At 35.7% G+C, this 26,405-nt stretch overlaps 1 protein-coding gene across 1 annotated transcript in view; it reads right to left on the bottom strand.

Annotated features, from left to right (window-relative positions):
• Positions 1–26,405, bottom strand: part of LOC133519647 (uncharacterized) — a 119,971-nt gene that overhangs the window by 34,066 nt on the left and 59,500 nt on the right. The window contains exon 2 of the mRNA XM_061853693.1: positions 25,500–25,703. Coding sequence (XP_061709677.1) covers positions 25,500–25,557 — 58 coding nt within the window. The 5' untranslated portion in view covers positions 25,558–25,703. The remainder of the gene's footprint in view (positions 1–25,499; positions 25,704–26,405) is intronic.

The following is a 26,405-nucleotide window of genomic DNA, read 5'->3' as shown; positions in this document are numbered from 1 at the left end:
GGCTGCGGTTTTCTGTAAGGTGGATTTATATGTTTCATTAATATTATTAATAATATTCAAGATGATACCTATGTTTTAATATGTGCGGAAAATCATCCCATTTGCCTCTTATAATAAGGGTGTCGATATTGTGTTAATTTTCTTACACCGTGTCGCTGTTGAGACGAGTTCTTATAATAAATATGCATGTATGAGGTAATTGAATGTTTCCGATCGGGGAAATTCTGCCCCACAACTCATATTAGCCGTAACAGCCATTGGAAACTCATTCAATTATGCATTGTATTCTTGTGCAATAAAGTCCAGATTCCAACTAATTTTCCAATGTCTCTTACGACTAATGGAATGTGAAGAAATTGCGGGCATAATCCGCTTTCCGTGAGTGGGTCGACAAGACTCATATCCGAATTAGTAACTTGACAAGGAGATTAATTTGACGATCGGTAGAATCGCAAAATGATAATGATTTTCAACAACATTGCAATGAATAAAAACTGTTTTTTTCTTAAGGAAGGGTAACACTATAAAGTCTAACTTAAAATAAAATATATATACATAATCAAAATCAGACTTTAACATAACCTGCTACCTACTCGTATTTTTAACTTGACCTGGGTGTTCTATGTCCTTTGGGTAGGACAAACGTAGGCACAATCTATTTAATTTCTAACTGCATACATGAAATAAAAACTCACTTTCAGATTTTGGCGTGAAGAATAGTTTATAAACGAACTTAAACATATTCCTGGCTTGTCAGCATTCCACTAAGCAAAATTCATAGATATTATGTCAATAGACTTCGGGATGAGACTAGCTCAGGACCAGGATAAGTGGCATAGTAGCCCCGGTACACGAAAAGAGGCCTATTCTAAGCTCAGCAGTGAGCAACAAGGGACCAGTACCCCTAGTGTAAATAAATTCGATTTCGAAACGTAACGTACGCGTTTGCGTTAAGTCTCATTTTGTATGGGTTTTTGAACAGCGCGCCAAGCGGGACGTTTTGGAAAGTCAAAAATCTCATACAAAATGACACTTAACGCAAACGCGTACGTCACGTTTCGCTGTCGAAAATATTTACACTAGGGGTACGGGATGATTAAGATGAAAAACAAAACAGACGAGTGTTGCCTTCATCCTTTCATCTTTCAAAAATAACTCACACTCAAACTCAAAGTTCCGAATGTGGCAAAACCGAGTCAATTTCTAAATTTAGGTTTAATCATCTCGATTTTTAGGGTTCCGTACTCATGAACGATGATAGCTTGATAGTTGAAAGTTTCACAGATGATGTATTTTTAAAACAGAATAAATAAATATTTAAGCGAGGCTCCCATACAACAAACGTGATTTTTATGCGTAATGGTTATGGCCCTTCGTGCGCGAGGCCAACTTGCACTTGAACGGTTTTTTGTCAACACTGCGAAAGTAGCTATGGTCGGTTGTCTACTGAGTTGAATGTCTGTAGTACAATCTGTTTAGTATTCAGTAATAGTCACGATAGTTTGAGAAACAATTTGCAACTGACGTTTCGATCTTCAACATACCGCGCGACGTGAGGGTACTGCGCAAGTGTAGTTGCCCTAAAGTCTAAGTAGTGGGGCCAAGTGTGGGGTCAGGACCGAGTGAAGTGTTAAGGCTTAAAGGGCCTAAGGCAGATCTCGACTCGATTTGCAGAAACAAAAGATAAGATTATTACTTCAAGATATCTTAAAAAATGCACGGGACCCATTTTAAAATAAAAAAATATTAAAGGACATTTTTACACAAATTGACTAAGTCCCACGGTAAGCTCAAGAAGGTTTGTGTTGTGGGTACTCAGACAACGATATATGTGATATACAAATACTTAAATACATAGAGAACACCCATGACTCAGGAACAAATACCTGTGCTCATCTCACAAATAAATGCACTTACCGGGATTCGAACCCAGGACCGTCGGCTTCATAGGCAGGGTCACTACCCACTAGGCCCGCCCGGTCGTCAATATATTTTAGAGATAATAACGAGCGGCCTATTTCTAAACCTCATTGGATGTTTTAATATTGGATTATTTGGTCTAAACTTTAATGAACAGATGTTAAGTTCTTAGAAGTAGTGTAATATTATTGATAGAAAACCGTCAAAACCTTAAAGCTAATTTCATATACTCATATAGGTCGACAAATTGATTTTACGTTAAACAATGGACTGGTTGAAGACCCAAAAGTTAGTTATGCTATTTATCATGTTGCCACTTGCGTTTAGTGGTAAATGTATGAACTCGCAATAAACACTAATCAGTACCCCTAGTGTAAATTTAGTCGATAGCGAAACGTGACGTACGCGTTTGCGTTAAGTCTCATTTTGTATGGGTTTTTGAACAGCGCGCCAAGCGGGATGTTTTGGAAAGTCAAAAATCTCATACAAAATGACACTTAACGCAAACGCGTACGTCACGTTTCGCTGTAGAAAATATTTACACTAGGGGTACTGGCCCCAATGTGAATGGCCTCAGCCACACTTAACCCATATATTTACCTTAAACAATAAGCCATATATTTACCTTAGTTTAGATATTTATCTTAATTTTAGTAACTAACTTAATAAAAACCCCGTAAAAAAGCGAAACACATCAATTTTCCCTAATAAAGCCTAAGTACAAACTGAATAAGCAAACATGTCACATTCCTCACAAACAAACTATACACACAACACTCTTAACTTGCCATATTAGACCTTATTATCAGTAAAGTAAGGTTTACGATATTTCAGTTTTAGGCCGATGATACCTACTTGTTTTCTCCCCCAACTCACTTTCTGGTCGACTTAGCAGTCCCTATGCTAATGCGGAGCAGGCATTCCTTTGTAAGGGACTGGACTATCCTTTGTTGACAACATAATACCTACTGGGAAAATAAAAATAGTATAAGTAACATATTTTGAAAAGACAATACGTATGGAAGGTCATCAAAATACCTTAAATAGGTGGCGCTACAATACCTAGAATACTTGAAAAAAAATCAAATCATAGACAGTGCACTTCACTTCGTCAATAACGCCAAGGTTCTCTAGCGCTACTCTGGAGAGATTTGGAACTATTATTTATAGCTGGACACTTGCAACTGTTCTACCTACCATAAGAGATTTCACTCCTTTTAATTCCACACTCCATAACAATACGGTCAATACGTCTATCCATGCATTGCCAGGCGTGTGTGAGTCGAGTGTAGAACAAGCATGTCACCTCGAGATACGTGAAATATGGCCCAATTAGACTTTAAGATACGTCAAAGATGTGCCAAAGATACGATATGGATTAGATATGTCGGTGTCAAAGGTGACGTTTTTGTTTGAAGATACGTTCGAATCGGGCCGTAAGTGAATAAACTTTTTCTTGGTACTTTTCACCTTATTAGTTATTTTCTATCTTTGTACCATTTCTATCTATGTTAGTCTATAATGTATTTGCCTGAATCATTTTTTTTTATAAAATAATTAAATATATAAATAAGCATTAAATTCGCTATTTCCAGACGTCACCAAAAATTAAATATGTTAGGGCCAGTCACACCAACCGCAATCGAAGGACTGATTAACGCAATGGCTTACGTGAGCGAATAACTCGCGATGCGACGCGGCGCGGCGGCCCAACAGCATTCGCGTTCACAACGAGATCGCCCACGTAGGACACTTCCATAGGTATCAAAGGATCGAATTCACCCGCGCCGTGCCACGTTCGGGAGTTATTCACTCACGTAAGCCGACACTTAACGCTACTCAGCAGTGAAATTTCGCATACAAGAAAATATATTCCCATATTCATCAACCTATAACAGCCGGTTTCGTGCAATTGGCGTTGGACCTAATTTATATTAATAATCCTCTTCTTCTATTGTCAACTGGTTAACGGGGAAAAAGAGAATGAAAAAGTACCTACATGATAGATTCATATCAAAAGTAATGCAGTTAGAGTCAGACCAGCAAGTGTTATTTTAACCGTCAAACTTCTATGAAATTATGAATATAGGTACAATACAAACTTAAACTAATTAAAAACTAAAATCTATATCTAAAGAGGGCATAGTGCCAAAGATACTGGCAGCATTTCCTCGCTGAATCGCAACGCTTATTCGTTGAGCGAGGAAGCTGCCAGCTCTTTTGTCCCCTGTAACGTCAACCAGCAGTTTGGCCAAATCATTAAAGAAGCTTATACTCATTCTTATTTACATATACGACTTGTATTTTTGTATTGCTCTCGACGAACTATTTATAATTTTACTACCACAAATTGGTTTGTCAAATATGGAAATCATAGATAGCCACAGTTTGTTAGTAGTTTAGCTTAATTAGCTGCCAGATAATTAGTCCTAGATAATACGTTTGCTCTGCGGTTAATGGAATATTAGATTAATATTCATTTATCTTTCATGAAACTGTGAATTTGCAACTTTAGCAGTAACACAGAGTAAACCCATTAATTGTGCCAGCAAGTATTATTTATAAATATATGAAAGCAGATACTGATTTAAGAATTTGTGATTAACCTGCGAGCTAAGCACTTATCGCCTGTCACCATGCATGTCTCGTTCCAACAAGTATATAAGTGCGAAAGTGACAGGCATAGTGACAGGTGATGAAAATGCAACCATCGCAGTAGGGCTAAGATGGTCGGCTTTTTATCATTTGTCACCATGCCTGTCACGTTCTAACAAGTATGTGAGAGCGAAAGTGACGGGCATAGTGACAGGTGATAAAAATGGAACCATGCTGCCATCGCTGAATAGAAATTACAAATGTAGGAACATAACCGAGTTGTGATTCTTATGACTTTTGGGCAATCAGAGTCATGTCATAAGGCATCTCGCTCATACTTATTGGTGCGCATGAGACGCCTAATGACTTGTCCTAAGTCGTGACTCAAGGCCTTATCAAAAAAATATGAAAACTTTAAAAAAAATGTTAAATTGGTATTGGTTGGCCCGCTTCATACGTAGCGCTACGTTGTAATCAAGAGCATGGTTTTCCCGATATGTAGCGGAAATAGTTTTATTTTTATTTCTTACTCTATTGGGTTGAGTTTTTGGTACACACGCAATCGTATAAAAAATCTTTTTTATTGTTTGTAAGGAAACTTGGCGTCGTCAAAAATGGATAATTTTGGTTTTGTGACCCTAAAGTGTGTTTCTGGTACCGTTGTTAGTATAGCCACTCACATGTTACCTGTAGCTGCCAGCTGTCACCCTTATTTTATTTTTATAATAAAGAATTCTAAATAATATCAATCATCCCTTCAAATGAATCTATATGAAAGGAACCTATATAAAATAGACATTTAGAAATCAATGACTACAAAAGAAATGTCAAACTACTAAATAAAGTTACAGGAAATGGAGCGTTTCTCCAAATAGTTCAATTTCAAAGCTCTGTCGCCAAAATAAATTTCAATTTCCTATTCCAAAATAAACATGAGCTTTCTTTTGATTCGTATTGCTTAAAGCGCAACTCACGTTTCCTCTTAAAAAGCTTTCAAAAACAAATGCCGAATATCATTAATCGTCCACACCACATAAAGCATTCACTATCCCATTTACTTTCATCCCGCAAGTTTAAACGTATCAAAAGAATAGCCTGGCAAAGGACAATAGGTTCGTGTACGAAACAATTGCCTACGTAATTTATAGCACCGCAACATCCCAGCAAATGGGACCATAGCCTATTTGCATGTATCATTTTCTGTTTTAGTCAGCTACCAAACGTATAGGGGCGGGAGAATTTGCTGTAATATTGGTATAAATATTATGATAAGCAGAATACGGGTAAGTGAAGTTATTTTGGTATTTTAGAGGTTGTTACGTAACTTTCCTATTTATGAGAAGCAGTGTTTTTGATTGAAAAAATGAAGGTAAATCACTGAAAAGCGACTGAAAGGTACAGTTATCTAAGTATTAACTAACAGTACTCGTAAACTGACCATTATTTACTGTACATAGTAGATTAAGAATTAAATCTTACACGCCGTTTAACGAAGAAGAAGGTAGACTATGCGAGCTTGAAATTAGACGCAAAAATAACACGAAAAGTAACGAAATAAATTTAAACAATTGTTACTATCGTTTTACACGGTTAATATCGACATCAAAAGTTAATGATATTGATAAATAACTTACCTAAGGTCACTTTAATTAAAAAAAAAAGATTGAAAACCTACCAGCAAACCTTTCAATAATACGTTATGGATTCTAGAAATATAATAGTATTTCGCGTTTTGTCACTCCACGCTGTAAAGATCAAAGCATTTTTTTATCTTAGATATAATTTTAGCGGCTGGATGATATTTAATAGAACATCGCCTGGACTGAAGCCTAATCCCAGACCGGTTAACCAAGGGAATTCAGAGGATTATCATAATACATTTTATTAAAACTTTCATATCTGAGACATATTTTATGACCCAACTTTCTTCGAATAAGTCTAAACTCAATTGTATTGGAGTGCTAGGTATTTTTTAACATTTATTTTTTCAACTTTTAGGCTTCAAAGTCTTCGCCATACATTGCAAAGTTTGCGAGCTTGGATCAGGTAAAGGTGCTAAAAAAAATATTAAAACTATATTATATTCTTATTTATCAGAAAATAGTGTATCCAATTAGAAGTAGTTAAGAAAAGTTTATCGCTGTCAGTTATGTGTCGACAATTAGGTACTGGTCCCATCACCGACTATCAGCGAGAAACGATAAGAGCTAGAAACTAGAAACGAGTTGGCGAGCAGCGAAAAGCGAGTATAGTTCTGATAGTTTGTCGCTCGGCTCAGCTATAAAGCGACTGTTTGAGTGGGATGGACGATTACTAGCACCACTCACTCATACGAGACTTGCTAGCATACAAACCTGTACAAACCTTCACGCAAGACGCACGCGTTCAGCGGAAAGAAGTTTATTTCAAGTATGGATGAGTTTATTATTAAGTGTGTAAGACAATAACCCTGTCTTTTATAAAATACATCATCATCTTTGTCCAAACTAGACAGTAGCTCAGCAAGTACTGCTAGGCGAGTTTTATTGTTGAAAGCTTTTATTGCTGCGAGTAACTAGTGAAAAGAGAGTCTTGCCGGCAGTGTGCAGTGTGAACAGCCAGCGATTAACTATAAATATATCTCTCTCTTTTACCGACACGGGATCTCTAGCCTTTTGTTCGTTTCTTGAGCGAGAAAATAGTCGATATCTAATCACTTCTTCGCCCTTGGTAGGACTAGTGCCTTAAGCATGAAATCTTCAAGGGAATCAACTTTTTGCCTTTTTTACACTGTAATATCTCTTAAATGTTTATTTAAATACTACGAGTATTTAAATAAACATTTGACGATTGCTTAATTATCGTCACAAAATTGACAGTGATTAACTTTTCTTAACAACTCACGCTAATAATGTACAATATTTTCTGAAAACTCCCATTTACATAGTCATTTTTCATCATGTAAATCTGATAGTATTCACAAATTTTCTTGCTAAAAGGTACAACCAGACCCCAAGGTAGAAAAACGGAAGCCTACGTGGAAATAAAATCACCGATGGGGCTACCAACAGTACCTCATACACCAGGCTTCTGCTATCGCATTAAGGATGCCTCACGTTGCCTCACGGATCCGGGCCGGGGCGTCCGACATTTTGTTTTCTATATGAAGCATCACGTAATCACCGGTTACCCATAAAAAGAGATTAAATGTTAGACGTTTCGGCCCGAACTCGGAACGTTCTAGGGTGATTCATCCTTAAACTCTACTACCTCATACGTCTCTATTAGATGCTTTCTCTTTATTTGTTTATTTATGTTAAGGAGAACCAACAGCTTTAAACTTTCAATAGAACAACAAGATTAAATCAGAAAGCCAATAACAGGAACTCACAAAAGTAGTTACAAAGTATTTAAAAAAAAGTAATGCTAGCTATGCTCTAGCACTTACGCATACACACATGCGTACAAACAGAGAAAAATAAAAACACAATTGAAAATAAAAATAGAAGCCTTCCAAGTAGATCCTAGGTTCCGAACAACTTAGTTCATTAATCATTAGCGCCCAGAATAACTGAAGTCTCGGAGTTCAAGAGAAAAACAACATAAAGTATCAGTATCAGATTTCAATGCTGGTAAAGCATATTTTAAAGTTCTTTATGTTGAAACCTACCGACTGCGCCAAGGCAAACATGATATCCAAACAACACAGCGAAGACATTGCAGTTTATTTGTTTGCATGCATAAACTCCACATATCAGGAACGACCCGCACTTAGTTCTCTCGATGACAATTATACGCCACCGCTGACAATATTGCGAACAATATCACTACGATTATTTCATCCCAACACTCGCCATTCTGACTTATAGAGGGCTTAATTTAGATATTCCGTTGAAATTATGTGCTAATCGTTAGGTTGGTAGGGGCTAAATGTATTAAATTAATGGTTTGTTGGAATTCAGGACCAATTTAAACTTTCGAGGTTTATTGAATATTTTGATACTATTTTAGAATAAAGGTTTTCATCTGCGAAAGTTATATGTAAATGTATTTTTGTGATTTAAATTACTGAGTATGTTCAATTCAGTAATATCTGTAACTTCTTTTTTAAATGATAAAAAAGTAAAAAGGGATAAGTTCGCCTTTGTACTAATAATGAGTGTTTTATTTCCTGTTTTGTTTCCATTTTTGTACAATAAAGAGTTTTACTATTACTACCTTTTTTGTATATTCTCCTCTTTTATTATACATTCTCGTGACACAGGTACTTTTCAAAAGTGATCCAGGAAACTTCATCAACTACTTACAAAAAAGTGAAAAATATATTTATTGTTATTTATTGCTGCATTATTATTGTTGCATATTTTGATATTATTTTAGACAAAAGGTTTTTTCTGCAAACGTTATATGTAAATGTATTTATGTGATTTAAATTACTGAGTATGTTCAATTTAGGAATATCTGTAACCCTTTTTTGTATATTTACCTACATTACCTCTTTTATTATACATACATTACATCAACTACATACAAAAAGTACTAAATAAATATTTGTTGCATTTTTGCTATATAGATTATAGTACCTAGATTCTATTTCAAGTATCGCAAATAGTTTAACATTTGCACTTATCATAACAACACATATCAATCAAAACAGGTTAGCTGTACATATAGAACCAGTGGCCTTAGTAACGGTAGTTATTTTTGTTGACATTCATAATCGCAATGTGCCTAAATTGAATATATATGAAACAGATATTTTACTTATTTTGATTAGTACATTCGGCCCCAGCGTTTACTTTTGCAACGGTTTCCACCCCTCTATTCTCAATGATCATTCCTCTTGGTTATTTCCACGGATTACGAGTGTTTTCTAAACCTACCGACTTTCGGAGCAGTCTTTGCATAACAGTAATAGTTGGCAAAGCGCTCTGGCAGTGCGCTCCGTTATCTCCGCTTTGAGTAATTTATGATATGAAAATATTCTCTTTGGTTATCTCCTTTTAAGGGATGCAATTATTATACACGCAGACGTCAGCGTTACAGCGTCAAAAGTCAAATTTCATGGTGCCAACTTAGGTTTTTAACATTAGCATATATCTAGGCCGGGCCTTGCGGGCACTAAGAATGGTGCTAATTCAGTGGTGTCACTCATGAATTCGAGCCAATCGCGCAGTCTAATGCAACTAGTTGCGACCAATCGCGCGCATGATGCGAACTCATCAACAAGTCGCGTTGACTGTAGCGTCAGACTGTACGATTGGCTCGAATTCGTGTGCGTGACAGTCGTGACACCGCTGTACTGCGCTGTACACGATTTATGTTCCATGTGTCTAATTTAACCATTACCAGCCCGTCAGTAGCCAAAACTCTGAGTATAAAAATAATAAATACTATTAAATCCGTTTATTTAAGACAAAATAAATCCAATCTCTGGTCAATTCTGAGTTCTTAGCGAGTTAGCAGGAATACCCATAAACGTTACCAAAACGGGATTTAATGGTACGCACTTACTTTTATTATTTTCAGCACACTTGCTCGAAAAAGAACTTATTTCATGCAGGTGTACTGAAGGACAAAGGCCTATTTTTGTTCCCGCGAAAGTTATGAATTGTGAAAAAAAGCTATAACTCCCTAGGGAGTTAAAGCTATTTTTTTTTAAATAATGTCACTTATTCATACAAACCGAGTAGCATAAATGAGTTTTACTTTTTAAATACTGACGCTTAGTTAAAATTGCTTAATTTTTTAAATTTAACAGCCGTTACAATATTTTTACATAATTTTCAATCGTAGCTGAATGCCGAATAGGTCTGTGCCTTCGATACCAACCTGTAAAGAAATTACAAAATGGCGGACGAATGATTAGTATGTCACCAATGATTGGTTATGTTTAAGTATTATTTCACTTAAAATTTAGCTTTTTCTTCGCAAGTGTGATGAAAAACATTGTGTGTAACTCCGGGGGTAAAAATATTGCAAACACGGGTCTTTAATTATCGGCCTCGTATCCAAGATTTCACTTACCTTACCCCCCTCGTTGCACAATGTACTATACCTTGACGTTTGGAGGGCAACTAAAAGTATGTCGCTTTTGGTTGCTTCACAATAAAGTCCCTTTGTAGTTTAAGTAATCCATTATAATCATACTAAGTATAATAAGTACGACCAAAAAGATTAATGTTCTACTAATAACGGGACAAAGCATGTTGCTTTTAGTTGCTTCACAATAAAGTCCCGTTTTAGTTTTAGTAATCAATAATAATAATATTAAGTATAAAAATTCCGACCAAAAAGATTAATGATCCACAAATAACCACTCTATGTGTCACGATCGCTATGAAATTCTGACGAATATCGCCCACAATAGGGGTACGTTAAGCAATGTGACATTTACGTCAAATTTCCCGATTTGAATAGTAATACAAAAAGTTCTTGATTCGCATTACATCCCCACTGCCACGCCTGAGTGCCGAAACACACGGCTTATTCCAAATTTCGTACACGCGCGACACGTTTAAGGAAAAGTGTGACAAATTTTATTAACGACAATGACGTGAGCAACAATGTTCCCTTAAAATCGTTACGTGTTGTGTTACGGGCCATGCAGCGCTAAAAATATAGGCCTAATTTCATCCCACTGATATTATCGGAATATATAAAACAGTTGCGTTAAGGTAATATTTTGATAGCAACCGAGCAGCAGCGAGTTGAAGTTCGGATGCCAATTGCAGCTGCGTTCCGTTGCGGTATCGTTGTTTTCGCTACTGTATAGTTCGTGTCATCCACAATGACGTGCAAATTTTTCAAATCTAACCTTTAATCGCATGACCATACGAGTCGTGAATGAAATGATCTATATTTGTCAATTACCTTGATAAAATGTGTGACGAATTGAACCTCATAATCACGGAAGTAATGCGAACGTCACTCATTAATTCAAAGATACAGCAGCGACAACGACACCGCAACAGTAATGCAGCTGCAGTCGACATCTGAAAGTCACCATAATTGTAGCATTCTTGATACGGGCAATGTTGCTGTTAATCTTCATGACAAATTGAACGTAGTAATCGCAACAACGATATGAATTCATCAAGAAATTTACAGTAAAATCTTCGATTTTTCGCTACCGTGACCAGAAATAACGCTGCTGACTCGCAATCTGAATGCTGACTATGTAAATATAGACAAAGCACGACCTAAAGGTGGCGTTTAGATGGCAGCTGCAGCTGCATTACTGCTACGGCATCGACGTGGGCGCTGTTATTCTCAATTTCCTTAGTAAAATAAGTGGTCTATTGAATACAAACGTCACTTATTTCATCAAGGAAATTGACAGTGAGAGCGCCCGCGACAAGCCTGCAGCAGTAATGTCGCAACAGTAATGAGGCTGCAGTTGCAATCCGATCGTCACTTTTAACCACTAAAGGACTTTGAAATAAGAACGTATACTCTTCAAATATTGTAGTGATCCATAGAGAAAGAGTTGAAATCGGGGTTGAAAGTTTTTTCCCACTTTTAGTTTCTACGGATAAATGTGAGTGAAATAAATACATTTAAGTAAATAAGTGCTAGTATTCAACGGTTAAGGTAACTTTCAGACCTAGTTGAGATCGTAGGACAAGTTATTAATAAATTACGTCCGAATATCATTTAAGCATCCCAGAGAGCCAACTGCGGACATCGGAAAAATCGAAATTTCGCTGTATTTGACAACCAGTTTGGCCTAGTGGGTAGTGACCCTGCCTACGAAGCCGATGGTCCCGGGTTCAAATCCTGGTAAGGGCATTTATTCGTGTGATGAGCATGGATATTTGTTCATGAATCATGGGTGTTTTCTATGTATTTATAAATATTTATATATTATATATATCGTTGTCTAAGTACCCTCAACACAAGCCTTATTGAGCTTACTGTGGAACTTAGTCAATTTGTGTAATAATGTCCCATAATACTTATTTATTTATTTTGAAGTTCGTGGTAGACCGTGGAAGAGCAGACTCTTGGAATCCCAAAATATCGGAATATCGCACCGGTTTTACGATATTTCAACACCGGTATCGAAGAGGATCAATATGTGAATATCGGAATTCCGGTTCTGGATTTTATTATGTAGTTTCATTTTATATTAAAAATACTACGAAAACTGCTATTGTTGTGAATCAACGTAAAATCTCAATGATTTAATTTTGAAACAATATTTTTTTGTATTTTACGAAACGCAGATTCCAACAAACAAAATATCGGATTTCGATACCTGTATTGAGAATTGCCCAATATTGAATGCCCTAGCTCTCAGTATTTAGCAGACATTTGATCGGGAACACCAGTTGCTCCAGGGCAAAGGAAAACTTTGAATGGATACCTGCATGATGTATGAAGAAATTTAAAGGTGTTTGGAAAGTTTTCCAACCAATGCTGATGATGGATATAATAGGCTAATCTCAATCTGTTTGTGAAATTTTATATTATTGGGTACGATTGAAAAATGGAAAAATCTGGATAGATTTTGTAGAAAATTAGCATAACAATCTAGATTTATATAGATTTTTCTTATTTTATCGTAAAACATCACCAAAATTACAATTAATTATTTTGTACCTACTTGTGTCACCAACTTTAATGCTAACAGGAAGGGTGTTACGATAACTATAAAAAAAGTACCTGCGCTAATTCCTGGGATTAGGTTGTCGAGCAGATATCCGAGGCTCCCCAAACCAAATGAGACGTTGTAAAAACATGGAGCAGCGTTTTCCTACTGATTTGATTACTTTCTCTTATTATTCTTGATATTGGGAAAAAATGGTTGTAAAATAGTACAAGTACTAGAATCTTGAAAGGGCATTTTACAAGTTATATTCTTCAATGTCGAATACGAGCCGTACGTCGTTCGGAGGATCAGCTGGTACTATATCAGCGGCACGGCACTCGGAAGCAATTCCGTTCCGATTTATTACATCTATGTCGTTCAGTGTGTTTGTACCCTCTGATATATCGGGCTGTTTGGAAGGCCCTTAATTGTGGGCGGGCCGAGGCAATTCGTCAAGTACCATTATTATAAACAAACTTTAAAGGAACTATTTTCGAAAAAAAGTGTCAAGATTGTGTGGATTAACGCTTTAAAACATAAAGCAAATAATAAATAATTATGTTACCGTAAAAAAGTGAAAATGCGTTTTCCCTAGTTAAGACAAGCTTTCCGTATCGCCTTGGCATTTTCACTAGTTAAAACGAGTTATCGCATAGTGCCTTGGTGAAAACTAGTTTTAACTAGGATTTTTCAGTAAAAACTAGTTTGTACCAAGTGGCTTGGTGAAAATAAGTTTTCACTAATTATTCAAAATTAGTTTGAGTCAAAACTAGTTTTCACGGTATTTCGACAAAGTAAAAGATAGGTGCGACGACGAGGGAAGCGAGGAGGAGCGTGGTTAGGTTAACCGTAACCAAAAAGCGCCAAAACCAACTTTTGCCAGACCAAAAATGCTTTTTTGCGTTATGTGTCCTCTGGTAAAAACTAGTTTTCACCAAGACATTTTTCAAAAACTAGTTTTGACAAAAAAATCCCAATTTAAAGTAGTTTTCACCAATGCCTTACGGAAAATTAGTTTTAACTAGTGAAAACGCGTTTTCGCTGAGGCGATACGGAAAACTAGTTATAACTGGATAACGCGTTTAAACAAAAAAATATCCCATTGAATTGCTTGAAATAACTGAAGCATTATAACACAAGTCTTGAAACTAACTTCGCCATAGTCCAGAATCGTGTCGTTCGTTAGTTGATTTCGTAAGTCGGTGCAATCGATGTGAATAAAAAAGTATCCGTTTCCGTATAAAAGTCGTTAAACTGCCCTCCCTTTCTTACTACTGAACTATACCCCCGTAAGTAATCCACCCCACATTTCACTTCCACGTTGATGCTATATGCTATTTAATCTGGAAATTATTTGTACGAATTTTCTTAATCTGACGCATAATGTGTTTCGCATGTTTAACCGTCAGATTAAGAAAATGGGTACTAACTAATAACTAACTAATTGTAAGATTAAATTAGCACAACACCAACCAATGGACCAACATAGACGGATAAAAGTGATTACGGTAAACTCCACAGGTAGCAAGGTATTACTCATATTCTTAATCTGACACGCTCGAATAACTACAAAAATGCCCTCTTGGGCTCCCCTACCATGAGTGAGGATGCATGACATAGCAGACAATAAAACTACAACCATTGACAACTGTAAGACATTTCCGAAGTGCCTCATTCAAATAAAAGGTTCAACCTTGGAGGATTGAACAACTGGAGACGCTTTGTATGTAATTCGGAAGACGCCGCACGTCGCCTTTTTCGGAAGATAGGCACGTCAAATGTATGGCGATTTGTACGTAATAATGATCATTGTCCGAGGTTTTCGATAGAGGGGTAATTTCTTAATGGCATCTCCGGTTGTTAAATCCGAAAAGGGTTAAACCGTTCAAGATGGACATTGTAGCCGCCCATACTTATATGGCTTTATTGGCACTAATATTTGAGCCTTTTTTTTTTTCTACGATTTTAAACTGTAGGTGTATCGCGTTGATTTCAAACCACCTAAGTAAGTAAATATTATACATTATACATACTGTAAAACTACAAATAAATTTTAAAGGAAAATAGAACCAAATAACAACAGGCGGTCTTATTGCTAAAAAGCGATCTCTTCCAGACAACCTTTAGGTAGTAGGAAATTTAGAACTCATACAAAAGTCAACAGGTAGTGCAAGGAGCACGTATTTAACATTCCAAAAAATACTTTTTAACCAGCCTCAATTTTTGTCAAAACAAAAATGTTTTCAGAAAATAATTTACCCAATTAGCGTGAGTTGTTAAGAAAAGTTAATCACTGTCGGTTTTATGACGATAATTAAGCATTAAGGTTCAATAAAGATTTGGTTTTGGTATTCATTTCATAAAATTCCAATTTTTGATATTCCAATGTAAAAAAAAAAGCAAAAAAGTTGATTCCCATAAAGATTTCATGCTTAATTGTCATTACAAAACTGACAGCGATTAATTTTTCTTTATAACTTAGGTTCATTGGTTAGGTACACTATTTACTGACTGACCCCCATAATATGGCTTATGACATAATAATAAAAAAATCTGTCTCCACTCTTGGAAGTAACGACTATTGTTTCCTGTATGTCAAGTATAACCTTTACGAGCAAGTGTTAAAAAAGTATATTTTATAAAACCGGCTTTAAAACGTTATTGAAGTGTTATCATCACTTCCGAGCATGCAAGCAGATGGGTAATATACCTCCCACTTTATTACGGTAACTTGAAAAAACTGCCATCAAATTCTACGACAGTTAGAACTTTGATGCCCGCATTCAGTTTTAATAGTTCCCCTACATAACAATAAAACCTTAAGGACAATGTCCGTATTCCTGCCAACCGTAAAAAACAAATTCTGTTTACCTCGTTTTTTACTAAAAAGGAGGCCAATAATAAGCCTGAAAGGAGATAAAAACGGTAACGAACCATCTACATAACAATACTCCTTAGACGAGCATTCGAACATAAAAATCTGTTATTGATATATCTTTACACGCAATGCATCTCGCTCGCTCCAATATACAAGCACCGACGAGAATCACGAGCGAATAATAACAAAATGATATAAAGTTGTCGTCGATTCGTAAGTTCGAATCTGGCTCCTGATATCGGCCTACCCTCTTTATTGGGGATGCTTTGATGTAAAAATTTATTCCCGACCTCAAAGAAACGAACTGTCCCTATCGGGGACTAGTTTGGCATTTTAGTTCATTAGGTTTATGCGTGACATGTCGTTTGTGAAGTTGACAGTATTTTTAAGTAGGTACTGAACTCTTGAGTCATCATTTATTTTTTTCGATTATAGAGTATGTCTTTAGCTTTGTATTTCTGTGCACATAACAACTCAATCTTCCATCAAAAATTAAGAGTCGGCAGCTCGGCCGAATTTCACATTCCCATCGTTCTCATTTTAAAACTACGTGTTGGATTGTAATTCAATTTTCCACGTACAATGAAATAATTTACATTGTTTGACGACCGGTTTGGTCTAGTGGGTAATGACCCTGCCTACGAAGCTGATGGTCCCTGGTTCAAATCCTGGTAAGTGCATTTATTCGTGTGATGAGCATGGATATTTGTTCCTGAGTCATGGGTGTTTTCTATGTATTTAAGTATTTATAAATATTTATATATTATATATATCGTTGTCTAAGTACCCTCAACACAAGCCTTATTGAGCTTACTGTGGGACTTAGTCAATTTGTGTAATAATGTCGTATAATATTTATTGTACCACCTTATAAAACAAACGAAATAAAGCAAAAACAAGTTTTGTATGAAAATCTTAAATTCGCTGTATTTTTTTAATTATGGTACCTCACGCTACATAAACTAATTACAGCCCTATATATTGTACGTACCTTATCTTATTATACGTACAAAGATTCAGAGCAATCTGGATAGTCGTTTTAAAATGAAAGCGGAACTACGTTTAAATGGAGCACAGAACTTGCTGGTGACCCTTAAAATAGTATAAAAATCGATTTTTACCAAACAATCAAATATTCTAATCCATTCTATCCGTCGTTGAATTGTCAATCTACGTAATTCGCAGTCAAAATTTCTAGCGCCAAATAAATTGAAACGTCAATCCTTATCTGTAAAAAAGGTAATCGTCGACATGTCAATTCTAAATTTAAAATTCCGCTCACTTCGACAACTTGTTCCGTTATAAATTTAACCTTAAAGTCGAGCGCTTACAGTTGATTTTATAAAAAAAAATAGATGGAATATAAATATTACAGGAATTCTGTCGAAAACTGTATTTCTGATAATACTAATAACGTCGGGTCAGGAAAAGTCATTCCGGAGTTCTGGCAACAAACTTTCTTCAATATAACGAATTATTAGATTTGAAGACGGCCAAGAATATCTGATATTGGAGATATATTTTTGGAAGGTTTGCTTTTTGTCTAGAATAACAATGAAATTCTTAATTTGCGTTCATTTGGGATGGAAATTTGTTATTAGTATTTGTGATTGCTGTTAGAATCTAGAATCAATCGTGATAATTAATGATTGATGGATAAACTGAATACACCGTGTTTTTTTTAACTCCGTTAATTTCAAGGGTACATTCCTGAGTGTAAATTAGGCTGAAGTTTACTCAAGCGCCACAAATACTCATATGTACTGCAAAACAAAGTGGAGACAATGGGTCCCTGGTCGGCGAATATGATAGCCTTCACGAGGGCCCTGTCGACACGGGACCTTATAATTTAAGCGTAAAAACAAATAACCTTCCGAATTACCAATAAAACGTATGATATAACGTGTTTTTATTGAATTCCGTTAACTTCGGGGTATGGGTAAGTTTAAGGAAACTAAATGGCATTAATAAATAAAAAAATATTTATTTATTTTGCATATAGCGTAGTTGTAACACGGGCATCACGTTTAACTTAACCAAACAATTGAAAACGATGACATATCAATGTCGTTTTGAACATCGATTGTCCTAGATAGTACTTACGTTTAGTAGAATATATAAACTCGTACTAAACACTAATCAATACATAAACAGGCCCTAAGGCAAGTGTACACGCTCGTAGAGGACTTATCAGATAAAAATAAATTATTGATTAACTCCGAAATGGAGATAATTAGAATACCGGTGTCTTCAAGAAAGCTTCTTAAATTTAGTTCAGGAATGCACCCTTGAAAGTAACCGAAAATACCGGACGTGTGCAAGTCGGACTCGCCCACCGAGGATTCCGTACTTTTTAGTATTTGTTGTTATAGCGGCAACATAAATACATCGTCTCTGAAAATGTCCACTGTTTAATTATCACGGTTCATGAGATACAGCCTGGTGACAGACGGACAGACAAACAGACGGACGGACAGCAGAGTCTTAGTAATAGGGTTTTACCCTTTGGGTACGGAACTCTAAAAACACCGTGTAGAACCCAACGATGAAACCTTTTATTGGAAAGCATGATAAGAAAAAGGTGAAATCATTTCACATTAACGTCATCATGATTGGCATCCCGCTATAAAATCCGATCTTCTTATTACATTACCGTCCCTTTCAATATAGTGAGGCTTCATATTATATTAGAGCCATATATAATGTATATTAACAATGTACTTGGTTCTTAGAATTATCGGACATGGCCAGCACGCGCGGCATCTAAATAGGTCGGGGTATCGCATGTGAAACCCTACACTCTCTCTATTGTTGCATGCTATCCGAGCACATAATAATAAAATAGAGAGGTATATATTAATATACAGGTAGTGTTTTAAGGTTTCGTTATTTTTATCTACACACATAGGTATCATAAACCTGTTTTGTGAAAATAAATTTCTTCTTAACTATGATTTGAACATCTCTGTAAAACAAAGGAATTTGATTTCACCTCAATTCTAATATTACTCGACATGATTTTTTAGTATGTGTATATAAAGTGTATGTAATTGTGTATAATAAGACCTTAAAATAAGAGTGTGGGTTAATGAAACGAGCAAAGCGAGTTTCATAACAAGATCACATAAGTGCCATTATGTAGCAGGCACATAAACTACTATTATGCAACCGGCAACTTTCCCACACTTCTAGCTATCCCGAACTTATTTCGCGTAATTCTTAATACCTGAAACAGTTCTACCATTTAAAGCACATCCATCTGACTTATTTCAATAACATGCAAGCTCCATTTCTATAACCGCATTAAAACTACGTTAAACACTTCAATCTACTATAAATTAACTCTTTTCTTAATCCTCGAAGTAAAAAGGCTTTTAGCTGATTAATTTTTCAACCCCCTGGAGCCGGTCCAAGGCATAAATCCTGAATAAAACAATTAGAGTTAATCTATGTTTAAACAGCGTCTCTTAGCTCGGAGACTTGTGTTTTTGTATAGCACTGTTATAGTGAATGGAAATAAGTAGCCGTACCACGAGTTGGCACTTGACGTTCGCAATCCATCTCGCTCGCACTGATGACTCGCAGTCAGTAAAGTAAATGTCACGTAACGTAAAAGTAATTCGTGGTAGCTGTAAAGAATTAAAATTATGTAGTTTTGTTTTAGCCGAGTCAAGAACAAGAGTGGTGTTAAATCCTGGGTTATTCACACAGTATTACATGCATAGTCACAATTAGTCATATAAGGGGATTTAGCGAAGATGACAATCGTTAAGAGGAAACTATCCAAACTTCAGTAATGTATAGATTTTGATAATTTTGGAACACAGTTCCTTATCGGACGGTTGGCGGATGGGGGTTAGGCTCTTTTGTTTAAATTCTTTCTCGAGAATAAGTACCTAGCCTAATTCCACCGACTTAGTATATCATATACTGGCACAGTTGGCAAACAGCCGCATAGAAACAGGTGGTAACAGCGACAATCCGGGTTTGATCCCCGGGTGTGAGTGCAGATATTACATTTTGTACTTTTTTGCACTTCAATTTCATATTTTTGATTGGCTAAGCGAGTGTGAAGCTCGAGCTAAGCATAACAATTACAGCTTGTACAAAAATATGATCTTATGTTTAGTTGTTCTCATCTGTAAGTCACATTTCTGAACTGATTTGTGAATTTTTGTGAGCAGTTTCGACAATTTTTTTTTTCGATGTCGTACGTTTTTATTTTGTATTTGTTGATCAGTAATATACTATGTTTATCAATAATAATATACTTCGTTCTAACCGAGAGTTCCACGACACTCACGCATTTATTTATTCGTTTGGCGTTTGTCGACGTACGATTGCAACACTCAAGTGCGCTAATTGCGGGCATCTTTCTCTGTCACTCTATCTACGACTTATCTGGAGTAAAATGGAAATATGCCCGCAATTTGCGAACTTCGGTGACACCATTAAGAGGGGACATATCAAAGGGGGCATCAAAGTTACTATTTACTCTTGTTGAATAAGCATATTTTTGACATTTTGATAAGTATTTTTGCAATTCTGTTTATCGGCTTTAAACACGTTTATAGACACACAAACCGCTGTTTTTGTTAATATTTTGTTGGTTTTAGCGATATACATCCATTTTTCAACGACGCTTTACTGTCCTGACCTCTTTTCACTTCGCCCATGTTTACTTTGTGATGTCGTTAAACAATGTGGATAATGTTTTTAAATGTGTTCGTTATTTGTTTTGTGGCTGACGCTTGAAAGAGTTACTGTTTACCTGTTTGTATGTCGGTTGATTTAATCCCCAGTATGATAATCCACTGAAACCTCGTCCTAAGTGATTTAAGGTTCTCGCTCTTAGTAATTCATTAATGTTTTTTCTGTATACACCGTTTTTTTTTAATTCCATTAAATTCGGGATATGAGTAGGTACGTTTAAGGAAACTAAATGGCATAATATTACATTAAACTCAACCAAACAATTGAAAACTGTGACATATAAATGTAATTTCGAATATTGAGCCTCCGTGATACGTTAAATAAATAAATATAATATAACCATTTTACACTAATTCTGTTGTTTTTACTAAACGTCAATAACATTATAGATAGATGTATAGAATACATACACCGTGTTTTTTTTAGTTCCGTTAATTTCAATGGTACATTTCTGAGCTTAATTTAAGTAACTTTCCCAAAGACAATGTATTCTAATTAACTCCACTTCGGAGATAATCGATAATTTATTTCAATCTAATAAGGCCTCTACGAGCGTGTACACTTAACGTGCGAGCGTGTAGCATTAGGGCCTGTTTACATATTGATTAGGGTAAGTACGAATTAATATTACGTTTACGTTTTGCGTTTTTACGTTTAGTAGCAAATGTATTAATTCGTACTTAACCCTAATCAATATGTAAACAGACCCTAAGGCTACACGCTCGCACGCTTAGTGTAAAATGGTTCTATAATATTTATTTATTTTATAGGAACATTTTACACTAATCGACGCACCGTCTTTTCAGCTTACACTGGTACCTACGATCGTGCATTTTACTTAAAATTAATTATTGTATTTATTTGTTTAACCAATATTGTAAATAAATGCATGAAACAATAAGTGCAAATAGCCCACTTTATGCCTTAAGAAGGCATTCTCACCCAGTCCACTGGGCCAAAACAGTGACTTTTGGTAGGTACAGGCTTTTTGATTGAGAATATTTAAAACGATTTCACTACGAGTACTGACACGATTTTAACGATATTAATCTTATCAAGATTACCGCGCCTAATGCCTAATGCGCGATCTATATAATAATAAATATAGGTCGCGCGCTTAATTAATACAGTTTAGTAGCAATGAAAATAGGTCACTATATATGGAAATTTCGAAATAAAATGACAAGTTTTCATAGCGCTTTCGTGTAATTTTATCAGCCTAAATAGCCTCCAGGATCAGTAGTCGGCGACGTCCACTGAGCCATCTTTGTCGTTATACGCGATACAGCCGGGAATTGCAAAGAAGTTTTATCAAGAATTTTTATTATCTATAGATATTTCAGTTAATGCTGACCTGATTCCTTATTATTCTGTTAAGCGTATCCCTACTTGATAACAATAAAAACGTGAATGTAACTCTATCTGGCTGTTATCTCTTCGCGTTTAAACCGCTGAACCGATATTGATAAAATTTGGTATGGAGATAGAGATCTGAGACACAGGTAAGGACATAGGGTAGTTTTTAATAATCACCATCATTATTCCACGCAGATGGAGTCTAAATAAAATAAATAAATATTAAAGGGATATTCTTACACAAATTGACTAAGTCCCACAGTAGCTAGTAATAAAATAAATATTATACGAAACTCTTCTACTCCCTCGCGTTGTCCCGGCATTTTGCCACGGTTCGTGGGAGCCTGGGGTCCGCTTGGACACAAATTCCAAGAATTGACCTAATAGGCACTAGTTTTAAAGAAAGCGACTGCCATCTGACCTTCCAACCCAGAGGGGTAGGCGTTATTATGATTACTCCGGTTTCCGCACGCGGTTTTCTTACATCTACTAAATCTTACAGTTACTAATAAATATCAAATGATATTTCATAAATAAGTTCTGAAAAACTCATTGGTACGAGCCCGGGTTTGAACCCACGACCTCCGGATTGTAAGTCGCACGCTCTTACTGCTAGGCCACCAGCACTTTTTACATATTATACGAAACTAAAATAAAATAAGCTTCATTTATATACTGAAATACTATAAATGTCATATACGAAAGAAAAAGCCGCGACCCAGGTGGCCGAATGCAGAGGACGCTGGTTCGATTCCAGTTTCGGGCACTGACGGCTTAGGACACTTTTTCTCTTGTATACGACATTTATTTTAGTTAATAATTTATATAGTAGTGTTTCTACTTAAAATAAGACAAATTAAAATATTTTTATGTTCTCGTAGAAGCTTCAATATTTACAAGCTTTTATTTAACTTGCCCTGTTAGTATGTATATTATTTTGTTAAATGTCAAATCTTTGAAGCTAAATTTGACCCACTCCCCGATTTCCGATTGGATGACAATGCAATATTATGGTACCATCGAGCTGATCTGCTGATGGCGACAGAAGATGACCATAGGACCTCTGTGATGAAACAACGCAACCTAATTGTGTTTGGAGTTTTTAGAATTGTTTCGATGAGTACATTAGTTGCCCGCGGTAAGAAAAGTACAGTCAGCTACAAAAGCTTGTACTAAAATATTTTTTTTCCAAAAACTTTTTTTTTACAATATTTTATTATACGACATTATTACACAAATTGACTGAGTCCCACAGTAAGCTCAATAAGGCTTGTGTTGCAGGTACTTAGATAACGATAATATATATAATACATAAATATTTATAAATACTTAAATACATAGAAAACAATCATGACTCAGGAACAAATATCCATGCTCATCACACGAATAAATGCCGTTACCAGGATTTTAAGTATTTGAACCCGGGACCATCGGCTTCCTAGGCAGGGTCACTACCCACTAGCAGGGGGGTGTCACTACGCAGTTTAGGTATATTTGGCCGGCGCGCCTCCCGGGCAGGCGTATAGCAGCGGGCTGCCGCTCGGCTCACACGTTCACGATAGTCGTGTCACGTGGCGCTCGCGCAAATTTGAAAATACACAATGGATTCGAAACCTAAATCTCGATCTAATCCGTATAAAAGATATTGTTCTGTTTACTGAAGTCTGAATAAATGGAAGAACAAGGAAGCAGATATAACATTTTTTTTTAATTCTGGACGATATTGAAAGTTAGTTAAAGTTACATTCTTTCATCTTTAATAACATTTTGATTCGTTTAGTTTGCATAAAATTAAAGCGCTTTAGACCAAATTAAAATGAATTATGCATTCCTAAGCTTAAACTAGGTAAATACCTACTTCTAAGAATTTTTCAATAGCCTAGGGGGTAAGGTCTATTAAGCACCTACTAAATTATTCCTTATGAATAACTTATAGGTAAACACATATATCAACAACAAGGTATCACAAAATGTTAAACAAGAAGGTACCTATAATTACGTCGTCAAGTAGGTTGATGATTGATATAATGTAAGAGCTAGTGACCTTTTCGCGAATCGTACTTTCTTTTTAAAAATTTCGACATTCACACAACAAAACATATTTTTCACCACACCCGCTCGTAAAGGCTGATTTTACCCTTTAAAAACAGTGAGTAAAGTTGCATTTTATCCTCTAGAGAGTTAAAGTAATTTGATTTTGATTTGTTGTTCACCCGTTAATTAGCTTGTTGGATAGACTAATAATAAACGATTTTTTTTGAATAGTAAATATTACATATAATTAATATTTATTACATGTAATAACAATTGTTGCAATGAAAACAGATTGTAGTTTCCTCGCATAGGTGTGGTTAAATAGTTATTTATTATACAAGGGGGCAAAGTTGTTGTCTAACTTTTTGTGATTATATTGAGACCCGAGACAGCAAAAGATTTCAAAATTGATCCACGAGCGTAGCGAGTGGTTCAAATAGTCGAATTTTGAGCGTGCGAGGGCCTCGAAGCACGAGAGGTTGAACAAATTTTGCCGCCGAGTGCCTTCTCAGGAAGTAAAAGAGTACGTTGAAAAATTAGGGATTGCATTTACACACAATTTTAAGCACTATTTACACGGAAATCCTCGAAGTGAAATATAGTAGGTAATTGCCATGTTCGTGTTTCCCTGCGGACTATTTATTAAGATTGTATATTTTCGACTCTGAGATTTAATAATCGAACTTTTAAATTGGGGATAAATCAATTAAATAAAGTAAAACAATTAAAAGATAATGTTGTAATAAACAATTTGATTTTTGTACCTATTTGTATTTTATTTCGTTACAAATACTCAGTTAAACGCCCATCGGTCCAATAAACTAACTTAAAAATTAACATAATTAAGTTGCCAGCTCTTAGATTATGATTATAGCGCGTCGTCTTGGAAGCAAGCGTAAAGGCGGCGGCGCCCAATCGGTTCGCATTTCTTCTTTAGTTCCCGGAGTCCTTACTTAGTAAGAGTTAAAATAAACATCCTTAATTTATTGAATATTGGTTGGCCAGAAACAATATTAGGAACTGACCGACATATACTTCCGTGAGAATCAAACATACTATCTCCGGATAAAATTTTTATGTTTACAGAATCAACGTTTGTAATTCCTACATAATTATTTACCTTAAAAATAATCAGTAGGTATAGGTACAAAAACTTGTCAAGTGACAACCCTGTGCCGGCACTCACAGCTGGGTCATAAAACTGCGGCGCGCAAAGAAGATTCACGGTTCGTGCGCGGTTATAAGTTTCAAGTTTGCTTGCAGGCGGCGAGTGTAGGTATAATTTTATACCTAAATCTGACTTTTTTGAAGGAGTGAATTTTCTGTACGGTAGTGCTATTAGTTATTCTGTGCCACTAGGCCAGACCGGTCATCGAAATTAATGATCCATTATATTAATATTCAATTAAGTATATATTCATATAGACTTACCAGTTATCCAGCCCAGAAGTAACACCAGCATCAGCTGACACACACCCATTTTTAACATTTGTTATTAGTTTACTTATATTTAAATTCTCGTGAGCTCTTCGCACTTTTTATACACATACTGGTATTTTTTAATCACATTGACACAATATTTGAACTTTAATTGCGATGTTCATTATTGATCGCCACACGCATGGCTGCCGTTATCTGTAACAAAAAACGTTTGGTTAATTCAATCCGATGGCTGAATGTGATTCACTCTGGCTTAAAGTCGAAAATGAATTTTGTTGGTTATAACTAAAAATATTTAATTATAATAAAATGTTGTAACTATCGATATGCCGACGGAAAGTTTCAAGACTTGCAATTATTTCAGAAAAAAAAAACACATTTATTTATTAGATACGAATGAAGTACGAGTAGAACAAACAAACTTTAATTTTATAATTTTCCAGAAATTTCTCCTTTTTTGGGAATTTCCTGCAGTTTACACATAGGTATGTAGTTTTGTAACATGAGTATGATAAAAACAACAAAGCATAGTTATTAACTTTATCAAAAATTTCAGCTTTCTGGTTTAAAAAAAAATAGAATAACTTTTTATTTTTACTTTTCTATGACATACAAAAGCGGCAATGTATAAATTTCAAGCATAGTTGAACATAAAAAGTCGTATAATTATATGAATTATCAAATTCTTAGAACAGAATTTTTGACCGGGCCATTTTACCGAACATTGAGTTTTTAACCGGGGCGTTTTTCCGGGCCTAAGTGAATGTGTGAAGCCATTGCCCATGAATGATGGATGGCGCGTCGCCGTGCCGGGTGACAATAATGATGAACAGTCAGGTTCATAAATATGTATACGACTTTCATCTTATTTCAATGGATTAAGGTGAAAAAATGTTT

This window comes from Cydia pomonella, chromosome 7 (genome assembly GCF_033807575.1).
Source record: "Cydia pomonella isolate Wapato2018A chromosome 7, ilCydPomo1, whole genome shotgun sequence".
NCBI classification, from domain to species: Eukaryota; Metazoa; Arthropoda; class Insecta; order Lepidoptera; family Tortricidae; genus Cydia; species Cydia pomonella.
Note: the sequence above shows the minus strand (reverse complement) of the source record. Positions and strands in the feature narration are given on the sequence as shown.